Genomic DNA, 15,302 nt, shown 5'->3' with positions numbered 1-15,302 from the left:
CTGCTGTGGTGGGGAAAATATTTGAGGGGTTTGTTAGAGATGCTATCCTGGAGTATCTCACTGTGCACAACCTTATAACCCAGCGTCAGCATGGGTTTATGAGAGATCGGTCCTGTCAGACTAATCTGATTGGTTTCTATGAGGAGGTAAGTTCAAGACTGGATCTGGGGGACGCTGTAGATGTTGTATATTTGGACTTTTCAAAGGCATTTGACACCGTGCCACATAAAAGGTTGGTATATAAAATGAGACTGCTGGGAATAGGAGAAAATCTGTGTATTTGGGTAAGTAATTGGCTTAGTGATAGAAAACAGAGGGTGGTCATTAATGGCACATTCTCAGATTGGGTTGATGTTACCAGTGGAGTGCCACAGGGGTCAATATTGGGGCCACTTCTTTTTAATATTTTTATTAATGACCTTGTAGTGGGTTTACACAGTCAAGTTTCAATATTTGCAGATGATACTAAGCTGTGTCAAGTAATAAATACTGAGGTCGATAGTTTAGCATTACAGAGGGATTTGTGGAAGCTTGAGGGATGGGCAGAGAAATGGTTGATGAGGTTTAATGTAGATAAATGTAAAGTTATGCACTTGGGCCATGGAAACAAAAAGTATAATTATGTTCTAAACGGTCAATTACTTAGTAAAACTGAAGCTGAAAAGGACTTGGGGGTATTGGTGGATGGTAAACTTAATTTTAGTGACCAGAGCCAGGCGGCTGCTGCTAAAGCAAATAAAATAATGGGATGTATCAAGAGAGGAATAGATTCTCATGATAAACACATAGTTTTGCCCTTATACAAATCCCTGGTCAGACCACACATGGAATATTGTGTACAGTTTTGGGCACCAGTGTATAAAAAGGATATAGTAGAGCTGGAACGGGTGCAGAGGAGAGCAACCAGGATTATTAGGGGAATGGGGGAACTAGAATACACTGACAGATTAAAAAATTTGGGATTATTCAGTTTAGAAAAAAGACGACTGAGGGGAGACCTCATTACAATGTACAAATACCTGAACGGACAGTACAAGGATCTCTCCAAAGATCTTTTTATACCTAGGCCTGTGACCAGGACAAGGGGGCATCCTCTACGCTTAGAGGAGAGGCGATTTTACCATCACCATAGACAAAGGTTCTTTACTGTACGAGCAGTGAGACTATGGAACTCTCTGCCGCAGGAGGTTGTTATGGCCGACTCTATGTACATGTTCAAGAGAGGCCTGGATGCCTTTCTGGAGAGAAAAAATATCACGGGTTATGGGGATAAAACATTTATTTAATTCTTAAAGGTTGGACTTGATGGACTTGCGTCTCCTTCCAGCCTTATATACTATGATACTATGATACTATGATAATTGCATCGGCACGGCCGATGTATTTCTGCTGTGTCTAATACTGTGCAGAACGCTGGCCGACCTGATGACTTCATGCCGCCAGCGTCCCTGCTGCTGCACAGTAGACGCAGCTCTCACTCGGGAAGATGTAGCAGATGAAGAAGCGGTTTTTATTTTTTAACGTGTATTTAATTAATTAATGGAGCCTGGGGGGAGGGGGGTGTATTCATTAATGGAGCCTGGGGGGTATATTAATTAATAGAGCCTGGGGGGGTGTATTAATTAATAGAGCCTGGGGGGTATATTAATTAATAGAGCCGGGGGGGGGGGGTGTATTAATTAACAGAGCCTGGGGGGTATATTAATTAATAGAGCTTGGGGGGGGGGGGGTAAATTAATTAATGGAGCCTGTGGGGGTAAATTAATTAATGGAGCCGGGGGGGGGGGGAGGGGGGTGTATTAATTAAGAACCTGGGGGTGGGGGTGTATTAATTAATAGAGCCTGGGGGGTATATTAATTAATAGAGCCGGGGGGGGGGTGTAAATTAATTAATGGAGCCTGGGGGGATATACTAATGAATAGAGCCTGGGGGGGTATATTAATTAATAGAGTTTGGGGGGGTATATTAGTTAATGGAGCCTGGGGGGGGGGGGTATATTAATTAATGGAGCCTGGGGGGATATATTAATTAATGGAGCCTGGGGGGTATTTTAATTAATGGCGCCTGGCTGGGCGGTGTATATTAATAAATGGAGCCTGGGGGGTGTATATTAATTACTGTATTCTGTCTGGGGGGGTGTATATTAATTAATGGAGCCTGGGGGGCTGTATATTAATATTGGTTTCTTAAGGTCTGCGTTTTTAATGCCACCACATGAGCTAAGGGGCCCAGTGAGGCACTGCCGCCCAGGGGCCCAGTGAAACCTGGAGCTGGCCCTGCCCTGTACTGTGACATCACTGTGTGTATTATCCCCTGTACTGTGACATCACTGTGTGTATTATCTCTGTACTGTGACGTCACTGTGGGGCTCATTTACTAAGGGTCCGAATCATGTATTTGCGCCGAATTGCCGACTTTCATGCGACAGAAATCGTGGGGGCGTGGCCGTCGGACAACCCGACGGATTCAGAAAAACCGCGGAATTTTAAAAAAAAATTGTCGCAAGTTGAACTCCGGCGGACCTCGACGCAGCAGCAACACCTGGTGGATACCGGGCACACGGACCTTAGTGAATCCCGGCAGACCCGAATCCTCGCCGGAGAACACGCCGCTGGATCACGACTGGACCGGGTAAGTAAATGTGCCCCTGTGTGTTTTATTTCTGTACTGTGACGTCACTGTGTGTATTTTCTCTCTACTGTAGCATCACAATGTATATAATCCCTGTACTGTATTACAGCTATATTGAGACATCACTTTGTACACTATTCCTGGACTGACATTACTATGCTTATCCCTGTGCCAAGATATCTCTATTTCATCTTATTGTGGGAGCCCCATTAACAGTGGTGTAACTTGAAGCTGATGGGCCGCAGTGCAAAGACTGTGCCAGGCCCCCGACTATAATGTATGGTTTATAGTACTAGTCTTCTCATATGGAAAAGTGAGACCTTATGGGCCCCCTTAGCCTCTTGGGCCCGGGTGCGACCGCACCCTCTGCACCCCCTCAAGTTATGCCCCTGCCCATTAAAGTTTTTTGCTTTATGGCCTCATGTTTCTATTTATGACTCTCATACTAGAAGATCTTTTTCACTTCCCCTACCTTCTGGCTGATACGTTATAGATAGAGTTGTTTGCTTCCTACTCTGTCACTAGTAGAGTGGCCCCAGGTATACTTTTATATACTTATAAAACTAAATAGAATTATAATGTTAAATATAAAACAGATTGGTAAATTGATGTTGAAAAGTCCTTTAAAAATCTTTTAAAAAAATTATTAGGTCAAAATCTTAAATCCTGGTTCCATTTAACATTTAAAAATGTGGGTGGTAGGTGACATCATGGGTACCCCATGGTTTTCCCTTTTTGTTCAGGAGGGGATGACATCTTGGAATCCTGATGGTTCTGATAATTTGATATCCAATGGTGCTGACCTTCGTAGGCTAGTAAGACATTTGTTCCCATCTGTTGCAGTTATATCTTATTGCTTGGTTATATACTCAATGCAGCACTTGCTCCCCTCTATGTGCACAACCCACCCATAGGAGCTTGTGGTCTGTGGTTTACTTGCTACAATGCATTTGCTCTGATTGGAAGGACACATTAAAGGGGTTGTCCGAGTTTTGATAAAAAAATATATGTGGCCGGGAGCGGGCTGACTAAAACAATAAAGCTGTACTTACCTTCCGGTGCCCTCCCGTATCCAGCGCTGCTGTCGCTCCGGTGCGGGCGCCATGTAAACAAACATGGCCGCCGGAGCAACGCTGCATTTAGCTTCCGGCCGGACACGACAACCTTCCGGCCCCCATACACAATGCTGTGTATAGGGACGGATAGGCGTACCCGGCCACGACCGTCCGGAAGCTGAATGCAGCGCTGCTCCGGCGGCCATGTTTGTTTACATGGCGCCCGGACCGGAGCGACAGCAGCGCTGGATACGGGAGGGCACCGGAAGGTAAGTACATCTTTATTATTTTAGTCAGTCCGCTCCCGGCCACATATATATATATTTTTTTAAACTCGGACAACCCCTTTAAAGAGTGTAAAAGCATAAAAGGAGGTGGATGTGAACTAACTTGAGCAGAGCTACCTGACTTCCTCAAAGAGCGTGTATCTCCAATTCTCAGTATCTAAATAACTCTCCACAATGAGACCTGAGCCACATGAGAAGGTGAGAAGCAGAAATCTGATCTTTGTCTTGTTAAAGAATAACAACAATGCATATATTTATATACATATATTTTTTTTTCTTTCTTTTTCTTCACCTTGTAAGTACTGTTGTTAATGACTGTTCATTGCATTGCTACTAAATGGGTATTCCACAAGCTTTTGGCATTAGTGGAAAATAAGCCAATATTATTATTAATGGCATAGAAAAAAAAACATAGAATTCCTATGACATCTGACATTCTCCCCCTAACTATGGCTGATGCGCACACCATGGTATCTACGGTAATAAATTTTTTTTTCTATTATCTAATGAAAAATCAGGCAAGGCAGAGCAGCAAGAATGGGGGAGCCCTGAATCAGTAATATATATATATATATACATATATATATATATATTTATACAGGCAGTCCCCGGGTTACATACAAGATAGGGTCTGTAGGTTTGTTCTTAAGTTGAATTTGTATGTAAGTCGGAACTGTATATTTTATCATTGTAATCCCAGCCAGAACCTTTTTGGTCTCTGTGACAATTGGATTTTAAAAATGTTGGGTTGTCATAAGAATCAGGATTAACAATAAAGCTTCATTACAGACACCTGTGATAACTGTTACAGCTGATCATTGTAACCTAGGACTAAAGTACAGTAAATTACCAACATCCAGGGGTCCGTTTGTAACTAGAGGTCGTCTGTAAGTCGAGTGTTCTTAAGTAGGGGACCGCCTGTATATATATATATATATATATATATATATATATATATATATATATATAGTGTTTATGCTGTATGTGAGTATATGGAGGGTTAATACTGTATACCTGTGTATTTATAATGTGTAAATACTGTATGAGTAATAATATGATGTTTATATGTTTGTGTATTTGATGTATATGTAGTGTATGTATAAATATATGAATGTATGTGAGTGCATAAATGTGAGTGGAATAATATGTGTATGTTCTTAGAACTGTTTGTATATATGATTTATATTTATAAATGTGTGTGATCATATAAACATGTGTGAGTCTACAAAATGTATATTTTTTAATCCACATCCCTGAGTATGAATTTTCACTTTGTCTTTTTTCTTGGCAATATGTTTTGCTTTGTAGTTTTCTTAGGTCTCTGTATATCCAGTATTTTCTACAGCAGCACATGTCCTCATTTGCTTCCATGGGCTCATGTATACGGCTGTGAATTTCACAGCCCTGTGCATAAGAGGAGCAGGTCCTATTCCTGTCTGTGTTTGCGTCCCAGGCAGTGATTTTCATTAGTCATCAGTGAGTGAGTGGAGCTCATCCACAGATGACACACTGGATGCAAACAGGGGACCACAGGACTCTTGTGTGCATACAGTATACCTGCACCGGCAGCCGTACACTGAGACAAACAATACACCAGGAATTTGACATTAAAAGTATTCCAAGATGCTGACAATTCTGCTGGGACCTAAAGGGAAATTGTGATCAGCAATTGGCCTAATAAACCACTACCAGTATGTTGTCAAACAGCTTATTGTGGTCCAGTGTGGTGGCATCATCTAGAAAATCAACTTTAAAGTGAGATGTAAATTGGCTGTATAAAATCAAGGAGGTGGAAAGTTTAACACTGAAGTCAAGGTGGGGATCTCTGAAAGCCTTCTCCTCTGTGATTGACATCGCACTTCGGACTTCAGGAAATCTGGTCAGTGATGTCTCTGGATGCAGAACCATTAATTACAGTGAAGGGGCTTTCTGAGGAAGAGAGCACATGACTTTAGTGTTTCTATCTCCGCCGTCTCCATGACTTTATACAACCGATTTACATCTCACTTCAAAGTTGATTTTCTGGATGATGCCACCGTACTGGGCCATGAAAGAAACAAAATCCGGAAGGTGTTCAGCATTTTCTGCTGAAAGGTTCCCTTTACATTCTCCAGCTCTGCTATCTTACTGATAACACACACAGAGTCAGCACTGCTCCCTTACCTAATTAATAAGATACACAGTTAGCTCTGCTATAAAGACCTTTTCTGTCTGTAGCTTGTAGAGTAAGTCTTTGCACAATGCGGTATGCTGGCAGGATGTGCCTGTGTCTTAGCTTGTCTTGTAATGCAGGGGGGAGGGGCAGGAGGCAGAGAGCACTGCAGTGTGCAGAAAAGAGAACTATTCATGAGAAGAATACAAATATGGAAGATTTACGGTTGTATCCAGGGGCAACCACAATTGTGTACACCAGGACTGGTAGAGACAGGTTGGACTGGTAGACACAGGTTGGACTTCATCAGTGAAATGCTGTATATGTGTTAATAACAGTCAATTAGAAAATGTGTTATTTTGTTATCCTCAGTATATTTAAGAATCTTGTCTTTGTGGGAATATAACTTTAAATATGTGGCCTATACAAAAACATCAAGAATGTGCCCAAGTAGAAGGTGCAGTACATTGTGGAGAGCGGAGTCTGCATAATTTAGAGTTCAGAGTAAGGGAATGGAGTACCGTCTGACCATTCATAGGGTACTTCAGGGAACTTTTGGCCCTCTATGACTGCAATTGCTAGTGGTTAGACACCCAGCAATCTTAAACCGCTATACTGGGTAAGTTGTACTACTTTTATTATTTTATTTGATGAAGGCAATCAGATTGTGAGAGAAACCACAACATTCATTTGTGTAGCAATGTGATTTATTTCAACTGCAAATATTTTACGGTAACAGTGAAAATAACTATCTATTCTGGAGACAAGTCCCCCAACAGCTGGTTAACAAAAAGTGCAAAAATGTAGATATTGATATTCCTTGCACCAAGACATACAACAAAGCAAAAAAGAAATGAGTCAGCAAGTGCATATAATTTTCTCAAGACGTGAAACTCCGGTAGTTATAGAAAAACACTGCTTTAGTGAAATGAGGTGGCAGCCGCAGCAGATAAATCTCCATCCAGATATGAATGTTACTCGACCAGATTTTAGTCTAGAAGAAACTCATACAATTGTCAATAGGAAGGAACGTATGTAAATCACTGCAAGGCTTCATGTACACGATTGTATATGGCGGTCATGAGATAGCCACGAAAATGGCGCAAGCTTATGGCCGCCATTGATGCCTATTGTGCACAGTCATGGTGCATTGAGCACACCATGTCGCACCAAGCGTCGCGGCACCACCACAGAACAAAGGCCAGTGGTTGTATGTGGTTACTAAAGTCATGTAGCCATTGGATTAAAAGGGATATTGATTTTTTTTTCCTGACAGAAACTTTCTGCATAAATGTACATAATGTCTTACCCTTTCATTTCAATCTTTTTTTCTGTATAGGAAAAAAGCATCATGTGGTTTCAGTCCTAAATTCTCCATTAAAATATATACCCTTTGCTTGAGGCTTTTCTAAATGCCTATAAATACATATATATATATAGGTATTCCATTGGGGCACATTTACTAACCTGGTCCGCAGAGTTCACAGAAATTGTATTGTCGCCTAATATCCTGCATGTGTCGCTTCCTCGCTCATGTCAGATGGAGTTCACCATCTTCTTCCTGGTGCATGTAAGTGCTTGATCTTGCGACACAATTTGAATCGACGATGTCTGACGCATGAAAGCAGCGCAGTGACACAATCCCATAACCCCTGTTAAATACCTGTCAAAGCTGCGCAAATCCTGAAAACCGCAAACAGTCCGACCAAAGTGCGATCCGCGACCCTTAGTAAATAAGCCCCATTATATATAGTGATAAGTAACCACGCTGGTTGTACTTACTCAGGAGGGAGTAATGACCCAGGTGGTGAAGGCAAGTTGCTAGCAGCTGATTCTGGAGTCCATATTTGTCTACTGATGCTCACTGTCCTCTGTGGTGGGGCGCGGGGGTGTGTGTAAGCAGCAGATGACTGGCACTGAGTGGGGTACGTTACCAGTCACACAGGGTAGTAGTTGAATAAGATTCCCAGCTGTACTTCTTAAATTGATTCTTTTAAACAGAAAAATTATGATAGCTTAACAATATAAACCATCATAAGATGGTTCTGTTCACATTAACCCCCCCCCCCCTCCGTATAACGGCACTGACCTTATACTCCAAATACAATGGCAACAGCCAATCACCATCTTCTGAGGTTGACTCCACCCCCTGCTTTCAGGGGGAGGATCAGGCAGCGTATCACCCTCTATAAGCAGACAGCGATACGTCAGTGATATACAGTGTAAAGACACGTTGCTGAGCCCCACAAGTCCTGCTTACAATATATGTGAGAAATGATTGGATGTTGCCAGCAGAATGTTTTTTCTCATTGAGACTTTTTTACAAAAAGTCGCAAACATGTGAAAAAGTCTCAAAATCAAACCACATAAAATGATCACATCGATCTAAGCTAATTTTGACATTAGATAAATATGGCGCAAAATAGAGACATTTTAGGTGCAAAAAACAACGCATGATCAAACAACTTAAGATAAATCTGTTTGAAAAACTGGATCAGGACAGGGCACAAATGTTGCTATTATGGGTCACTTGAGTCAAGATTACATGAATAATGCAGTCATTGATGTTACAGTTTACGGTTTAGAAACAAATACTGTAATCTAACTATCGCAGCCTACTTGCTAAATTTACCATATGTGTAGATTAACCACATATATAAGATTTTGTTGTGCACCACATAGAACCAGCCAGGAAGGAAAAAATTTGGCAAACAGAAAATTCCTCCTTTTCAACAATTTTTGTATAATTAAGTTATTACAATGAAAAATATAGCTACTACTTTACAGCTACTATTACTGATGGAAGATATCATTGTATACTAAGCATGTACACTCACCGGCCACTTTATTAGGTACACCATGCTAGTAACGGGTTGGACCCCCTTTTGCCTTCAGAACTGCCTCAATTCTTTGTGGCATAGATTCAACAAGGTGCTGGAAGCATTCCTCAGAGATTTTGGTCCATATTGACATGATGGCATCCAACATTTGCTGCAGATTTGTCGGCTGCACATCCATGATGCGAATCTCCCGTTCCACCACATACCAAAGATGCTCTATTGGATTGAGATCTGGTGACTGTGGAGGCCATTTGAGTACAGTGAACTCATTGTCATGTTCAAGAAACCAGTCTGAGATGATTCCAGCTTTATGACATGGTGCATTATCCTGCTGAAAGTAGCCATCAGATGTTGGGTACATTGTGGTCATAAAGGGATGGACATGGTCAGCAACAATACTCAGGTAGGCTGTGGCGTTGCAACGATGCTCAATTGGTACCAAGGGGCCCAAAGAGTGCCAAGAAAATATTTCCCACACCATGACACCACCACCACCAGCCTGAACCGTTGATACAAGGCAGAATGGATCCATGCTTTCATGTTGTTGACGCCAAATTCTGACCCTACCATCCGAATGTCGCAGCAGAAATCGAGACTCATCAGACCAGGCGACGTTTTTCCAATCTTCTACTGTCCAATTTCGATGAGCTTGTGCAAATTGTAGCCTCAGTTTCCTGTTCTTAGCTGAAAGGAGTGGCACCCGGTGTGGTCTTCTGCTGCTGTAGCCCATCTGCCTCAAAGTTCGACGTACTGTGCGTTCAGAGATGCTCTTCTGCCTACCTTGGTTGTAACGGATGGCGATTTGAGTCACTGTTGCCTTTCTATCAGCTCGAACCAGTCTGCCCATTCTCCTCTGACCTCTGGCATCAACAAGGCATTTCCGCCCACAGAACTGCCGCTCACTGGATGTTTTTTCTGTTTCGGACCATTCTCTGTAAACCCTAGAGATGGTTGTGCGTGAAAATCCCAGTAGATCAGCAGTTTCTGAAATACTCAGACCAGCCCTTCTGGCACAAACATCCATGCCACGTTCAAAGGCACTCAAATCACCTTTCTTCCCCATACTGATGCTCGGTTTGAACTGCAGGAGATTGTCTTGACCATGTCTACATGCCTAAATGCACTGAGTTGCTGCCATGTGATTGGCTGATTAGAAATTAAGTGTTAACGAGCAGTTGGACAGGTGTACCTAATAAAGTGGCCGGTGAGTGTATAATCCCAATTGTTTCTCATTTTAAGTAATTTTTCAGGACAAAACATTGATGGTCTACCCTTAGAATAGACTATTAAGGCTGGGTGTCAAGCCCCTATTAATCATCAGAAAAAAGGGACCATCAATGATTTAGTCCAGAGAAACCTTTCCCAATGAGCAAGTCTGGATTTGTTGACACAGCACAGCACTGTAGGGTTTTTAGACACAGATTTTGATTGGGATGCCCTACATCTCAGGCTTGAATTACACTAAAAATATAGGGCACCTTGATTTTTTTTCACAAGCAGACAAAGCCAAGATAAGACCTAAAATCCTTGGTGATGATTTTCCCATTGTAAGGGTGCGGTCACATGTTCAGTTTTTTCAGATGCAGTTTTTAAAGCCAAAAGCAGGTGCGGATCATAATGGGTTGAGACAAATAATTAAAAAGTGTAGACCTTTGGCCGCTTTTCCCCCTCCTCCTCTCCCCGGCACCACCGTGTGCCCCCTGGGCAAGTGTGAATGTAGCCTAAGACCAATGTAGTGTAAAGTATATATTTTACAGGTGGCTGAATCTGTTGATGCTCAGAAACCATCTGACGATCCTCAATAATGTTCATATACTCTACTAACATAAGCCAAGTTTTTTAGCACAAAAAATGTGCTGAAAAACGTCCCCTCGGCTTATACACGAGTCAATACATAAAAAATACTTTAAAAATACTTAAAAAATAATAAACTTATATACTCACCCTCCGGTGACCCCGATGTGCAGCACTGCTCCCCCGATGTCCGCGCGGGTCCTCTTCTGGCTTCCGCGCCTATCTTCTGTGTTCTGTAACATCGTATACTACTGGTGGCAGGCTGTATACTACTGGGGGCAAGCTGTATACTACTGGGGGCAGGCTGAGGTGGCTGTATACTACTGGGGGCATGCTGTATACTACTGGGGGCAGTCTGGGCTGGCTGTATACTACTGGGGGCATGCTGAGCTGGCTGTATACTACTGGGGGCATGCTGAGCTTGCTGTATACTACTGGGGGCAAGCTGGGCTGGCTGTATACTACTGGGGGAAGGCTGTATACTTTAGGGGGCTGGCTGGCCATATACTGGGGGGGTCTGTGACCAATGCATTTCCCACCCTCGGCTAATACTCGAGTCAATAGGTTTTCCCAGTTTTTGGTAATAAAATTAGGGGTCTTGGTATCTATCTACTATCTATTATATATCCATATAGTAATCTATCTCTCTTCCACTGTATATATTTATCTTTCATATCTATTTACCTCCCATCATCTATCTACGTATAATCTACTTTATATTTCTGCATCTATAAATCTATCATCTAACTATTAATCTATATCATCTTTCATATTTATCTTCTATCATCAATCTACCCATCATCTGTCTTATCTCCCATAAAATTCTCGACTGTGACTGTTCATAAAATACCGGTAGTTTTATTTTTTGGGCCACACTTTTAGTTTAGCCCAGGCCCCCACTTTGTCTAAAACCGGCCCTGCTAACAGATATAAATAGGGGGTGATTTTATTGAGACAAAACCGTTTTTTTTGTTTCTGGAAATGTTGAAATGTGCAAAAAGTTGAAAAAAATTATGTATAAAACTTTCCTAATGCATGTATACGGAATTGTATCTAAAACAAATATTGCAATTTTCTCTTTTCCTACAGTATTCGGAATATACCTACCAAACAACAGATTTCTATGTGTCAACAGATTATGAAAGCTTCATTCCAGAGATCTGTGATGTGGAAAATATACATGAATTTGCCAAAGTCTTCCAACCAATTGTACAAATTCTGGTATTTCTGATTGGTATATTCGGCAATACATTGGTACTACTGACATATTCATTTGCTAAAAGGATAAAATCGATGACTGATATCTATTTGATTAACCTGGCCTTGGCTGATCTTCTGCTCCTCTTGATGCTCCCCTTTATGTTTACCAGTGCAGTTAAAGAGTGGATATTTGGAAACGAAATTTGCAAAGTGGTACAAGGGGTTTACGCCATCAATTTCTTCAGCGGCTTCTTGTTCCTGACTTGTATAAGTGTGGACAGATACATTGAAATCGTCTTGGCAGTTAAGGCCCTTACGGTGCGCCAAAGATTAATTCGCTGCAGCAAGTGGATCACCCTAAGTCTTTGGTTGGCATCATTGTTACTCAGTCTTCCAGAATTAATTTACAGTCAATCTAAACTGCATGATGGACGGTATATATGTAAGATGATATTCCCAGAGAAAGTCACAAGTCAAGTCAAGAGCATAAGCAACTTTTCTCAGATATTTCTTGGCTTCGTTATACCTTTCATTGTCATGGTCTTCTGTTACTCTATTATCATCAAAACCATTCAAAGTAGTCGGTGCTTTAGGAAGCACAAAGCCTTCAAGGTTATAATCTTCATTGTGGTGGTCTTTGTGATGCTTCAACTCCCTTATACGTTGGTCATTTTCTTGGAAACCACAGACATCCTCAACAACCATCAGATGCCCTGTGACCAAAGGAAGATAAAAGATATTGCCATCATCATTACCAGTAACCTAGCTTTCCTACGATGCTGCCTTAATCCCATCATCTATTCTTTTGTTGGGGTGAATTTCAGGAAAGACGTTGTTCTCCTGCTGAAGAATTGTGGCTGCATCTCTACAGCCACTTACGCTCAGTACTGTGGATCAATAAGAGATTCCCATGCTTCTTTCACAATGGGCACCAACAGTTTTACATTTTAGATAAGATAAATCTAAGAAATCTCATTTTCCAAAAACAGGAACAGTCTATTGAATTCTATGTGGTCAAACACAGAATCCTACTGACTTACAGGGGTTTTTAAGGAATATTTCCAGGACAGTGCTGGGGAAGAAAAAAACGATTATCCTGCTCTGGCTCCCGGTTCCCATGATGCTCCAGTACTTCCAGTTTTTAGCAATCAGCTATGAAGTTTGAGAGGTCATGAGATCTGCTTCAACGAGTCGCTTCCGCAGACCTGTGGACATTAAAGCTATTGACCTCCCATGGTCAACAGAAATGTCCGTGGTCCGAGGAAGCAACTCATTGGCTGAAGCGGGACCTACAGGAAATTACGGCCAAGTGCAGTGTTGGAACCATAAGTACTAGCAAGACATGTGAACCAGGAGACAGAGATGGGTAGGTAACCTAAGACTAAAAAACCCATCCCCTTGTATTACACTTATTATTTTATTTTGGCAATCATTCCAAAGTTATAAATCCATAAAGAAAGTAAATCTAACCAATACAGATTGAAAAATCATTTGTTGGTAAGGAAGAGGAGAAAAAAATTGGGGATCCAAAATAGGAATTACTCTTTGTTTTAGCTTGCTTAACATAATCAAATCAGCTTTTATTTCTAGAAGAAGAGTGAAGAAATCAGGCGATACCTTTTTGAGGCCAACTAAGTGTATTTGATGGTGAGATTTCCGAGAATGCTAGTTCTCTTCATCAGACACAATGTTATAATGATGCTAACATCACGTCTGACGAAGAGAACTACCATCAGATATACTCAGTTAGCCTCAAAAAGGTATTGCCTGATTTCTTCACCCTTCTTTTGCTCTTCATGGCTAACACAGTCAGTGTCGGACTGGCCCACCAGAGTACCAGAGGATCCTCCGGTGGGCCCCGGCGCAACCCAATACTGAACCCCAGAGGTCCATCAGAAAACACCAAAATTTGGAGGCTGCTAGAGTATATTTCCTAGGGGATAATGAAGAGTGGGCCCCCAAATAGATTTTCTCTGGTGGGACTAAGGAAACCCAGTCTGACACTGAACACAGTATTAATCGACACTTGTTATATTTCTTGCACAGAGATGCAACATATGATGATGCTTGCAACTGCATCCATTTCTCCTATTTAGTGTTGCATAGTTTTTAGTGGGAAATTTTATTGAGGAAATTGAAGAAATCCAAAGAAAAGCGCTGGTCCATTTTTAGTGATATTCTACATTTTAAATGGAGACACAGTCAGTGACATTAGTCACCTACTCCTGGCTATGGTCAATGTCTGGGGGAAACAAGTGTGAAGACTTGAGATCTGTGGTCCCAGCTGTTGAATCACCAACCATCTTACAGTTAATGCCTATGCAGTGTATAGGTGGCAAGCTGTGATACAAGACAAACACCTATAACCTGTATCGTTATTGGACTCTTGTTATAAAACAAACAATTTCTCTAATGAAGTGCTACAGAAACCAGAAATCAACCACCTGGAGCCATGATTGAATGTGTGGCCATGTATAAAACATAGCTCATGAGCTTAAGATATTTAATTGTGGCCTTAAAAGATATATTATTCTCACGATAAGCATAAATAGAATATAAATGCATAAACTGTTTGGTCCAACATAATAAAAGTCCTATATAAAACAATTTTGCAAATGAAGGTCATTGATTACATCTACTCCATCAAACATACACTGAACAGGAACCAAATAATGGAGAATACCAACAAACGTGTGCCATAGTAAGTGTATTGTTCTTTTATATTAACCTATAAGTCCTTTTTTATTTTTAGAGAATAAATACATTAACCCCTTCCCGCCGCAGCCCTTTTTTGTTTTTGCGTTTTCATTTTTCACTCCCCACCTTCAAAAATCTATAACCTTTTTATTTTTCCATGTACAGAGCTGTGTGATGGCTTGTTTTCTGCATAACAAATTGCACTTCATAGTGATGGTATTAAAAATTCCATGCCGTGAACTGGGAAGCGGGGAAAAAATTACAAATGCAGTGAAATTGGTGAAAAAACGCATTTGCTCCGTGTTCTTGTGGGCTTGGATCTTACGGATTCCCCTCCCCCCGATGATGTCACGGGGAACGACGATCTGCTCCAAGATGGCTGCGCCCAAGCTCTTCTGTCCTTTTGATGACAGAGGCAAACGGTGGTTTAACACCCGCGATCGGTACTAGCAATTATATGGAGCAAGGACTTACCGGCGATGGAGAGCTCAGCTCGTACCTTCACCTGTCCTTCTAGCAAGACTGCAACTAGGGGATCCCCTTCTGGATACAGGTCCCTTAGCATGTGCTTAATAAATAATAATAATTCCTTTATATAAATAGTGCCAACAGATTACACAGCGCTGCACAGAGCTTGCCATTTCA

General features: G+C 41.5%; 1 protein-coding gene across 1 annotated transcript; it reads left to right on the top strand.

Annotated features, from left to right (window-relative positions):
- The first annotated feature begins 4,087 nt into the window (after positions 1–4,087).
- Positions 4,088–14,597, top strand: CCR10 (C-C motif chemokine receptor 10). Its single transcript, XM_072113669.1, has 2 exons — positions 4,088–4,172; positions 11,850–14,597. Exons 1-2 carry the CDS (start codon positions 4,149–4,151, stop codon positions 12,909–12,911), a joined length of 1,086 nt encoding a protein of 361 aa, XP_071969770.1. The 5' UTR covers positions 4,088–4,148; the 3' UTR covers positions 12,912–14,597.
- Positions 14,598–15,302: the final 705 nt, after the last annotated feature.

This window comes from Engystomops pustulosus, chromosome 6 (assembly GCF_040894005.1).
Source record: "Engystomops pustulosus chromosome 6, aEngPut4.maternal, whole genome shotgun sequence".
Taxonomy (NCBI): domain Eukaryota; kingdom Metazoa; phylum Chordata; class Amphibia; order Anura; family Leptodactylidae; genus Engystomops; species Engystomops pustulosus.
The sequence above is the reverse complement of the archived record's forward strand: the minus strand, read 5'-3'. Positions and strand labels throughout refer to the sequence as shown.

Excerpts from the sequence above, each read along its gene's own strand:
- CCR10 (XM_072113669.1), top strand. The coding sequence starts at position 4,149 with ATGAGACCTGAGCCACATGAGAAG. Across the intron at positions 4,173-11,849 it reads GACCTGAGCCACATGAGAAG|TATTCGGAATATACCTACCA; the intron begins GTGAGAAGCAGA and ends CTTTTCCTACAG.